This window comes from Amphiura filiformis, chromosome 15, assembly GCF_039555335.1.
Source record: "Amphiura filiformis chromosome 15, Afil_fr2py, whole genome shotgun sequence".
In the NCBI taxonomy this organism is placed as follows: Eukaryota; Metazoa; Echinodermata; class Ophiuroidea; order Amphilepidida; family Amphiuridae; genus Amphiura; species Amphiura filiformis.
Window position 1 is genome coordinate 20,959,344 of NC_092642.1, and position 1,609 is coordinate 20,960,952.

The following is a 1,609-nucleotide window of genomic DNA, read 5'->3' on the forward strand; positions in this document are numbered from 1 at the left end:
AAATTATTTTATTATGTTTTCAAAATGTAACTGTCAAAATTAATAATTTGTGCAAAACATTTCGAACGAAAAATGTTTGTCAACATTTTAATACAATTAGTTGTAAGGCACTGGCATCATTAAAATGTTACTGAAACATGTTCTAACCTTTTAATAACCCAACATTTAAATGTTTTCTGGCAAAGGGCTATTCCAATCCATACACCATCCATACACCCCCCTGTGGAAGGCATGACCTTAATCTCCCACACATGTGTGTAGATTTCAAAATTAATGTAGTAACCCATTGAGGTAATCCCATTTGAAATTCACACTCCCTGTGTGGAAGTTTAAAGGTCATGTCTTCCATAGGGGTGTATGAATTGTAACTCGAATAGCCCATCGGTCTAAGATAATTTCGAAGAATTAAATTGAACATGATGTTACAAGACAGTATGTGCCACCTTAAGAACTTCCTTCCCCAGTAAAGGAACTCGAGTTGACTTCAAGATAGTTCATATTGAATGTGTACGTAGTTTGCACTATTTGCTCAAAACCGTGAAATCATTTTGATCTAATGCATCGTATTAGGTTAACGTACAGAAAGACGTTTAAAAAGCCAATTATGTCTGATGAAATAGTGCAACTCAATATTGGAGGACATGTTTATACGTCGTCGCGATTTACGCTGACTCGCTTCCCAAAGTCTATGCTTGGAACCATGTTCAGCGATCAAAAATCGTTGACACAAGACAAAGATGGACAGTATTGGATTGACGGCAACGGGGAGATGTTCTGTTATGTGTTGGATTTCTTACGACGTGGTTGCCTCATGCTCCCGGAACATTTTGAAGATTTTGACCTGCTGGAAAAGGAAGCTGATTTCTACAAGATTCCAGAACTGATTAGAGCAATTCGAAGAAAAAAGGGAAAAGAATCGGGAAGTCAGTTAAATAATGATATCGTGAGTGGGGAGTATATCGCAGTGGAGTATTATATGCCAAGTCATTTTCCAGATCAAAAAGTACACATTTCTGGGCCACGAATTTGGATCGAAAAACTGTGCGAACAATTCCATGCGTATTCACGACTAGATAAAGATGGCAACAAGGTACAGATTCATTACACTTTCTCCGATGCTCATTTTGTGATATCTCCGTATAATCAATATCATTTACCCCAAACCGTTTTGATGCAGGAAATCATGAATATGGGGTTCAGAGTTCATAACACAATGCCCGACTACCAGGAACTGGATTATAATAACGTTAAACAATGGTTTATTAAAGATAAAGAGAGTTCACAACACAATGCCGGTCTACCAGCAATTAAAGACAAAGAACGTTCGTAATACAATGCCGGTCTACCAGCAATTGGATCATAGTCAACAATGGTTTATTAAAGACAAAGAGAGTTCACAACACAATGCCGGTCTACAAAGAACGTTCGTAACACTATGCCGGTCTCACCAGCAATTGGATCATAGTAACATAAAACAATGGTTTATTAAAGATAAAGTGAGTTCATAACTCAATGCCGGTCTACCAGCAATTGGATCGAATGCGAGACGTCTCACCCCGAAACACCATTGGATCATAGTAACGTAAAACAATGGTTTATTAAAGATAAA

At 37.6% G+C, this 1,609-nt stretch overlaps 1 protein-coding gene across 1 annotated transcript; it reads left to right on the plus strand.

The window, feature by feature from the left end:
- Positions 1-604: 604 nt before the first annotated feature.
- LOC140170783 (BTB/POZ domain-containing protein KCTD6-like) lies at positions 605-1,330 on the plus strand. The gene has a single exon (XM_072194006.1). The coding sequence runs from the start codon at positions 605-607 to the stop codon at positions 1,328-1,330; it is 726 nt and encodes a 241-aa protein (XP_072050107.1).
- The last annotated feature ends 279 nt before the right edge of the window (positions 1,331-1,609 follow it).

What these genes read in the sequence shown, in the direction of transcription:
- LOC140170783 (XM_072194006.1), top strand. Translation starts at nt 605, where the DNA reads ATGTCTGATGAAATAGTGCAACTCAATATTGGAGGACATGTTTATACG.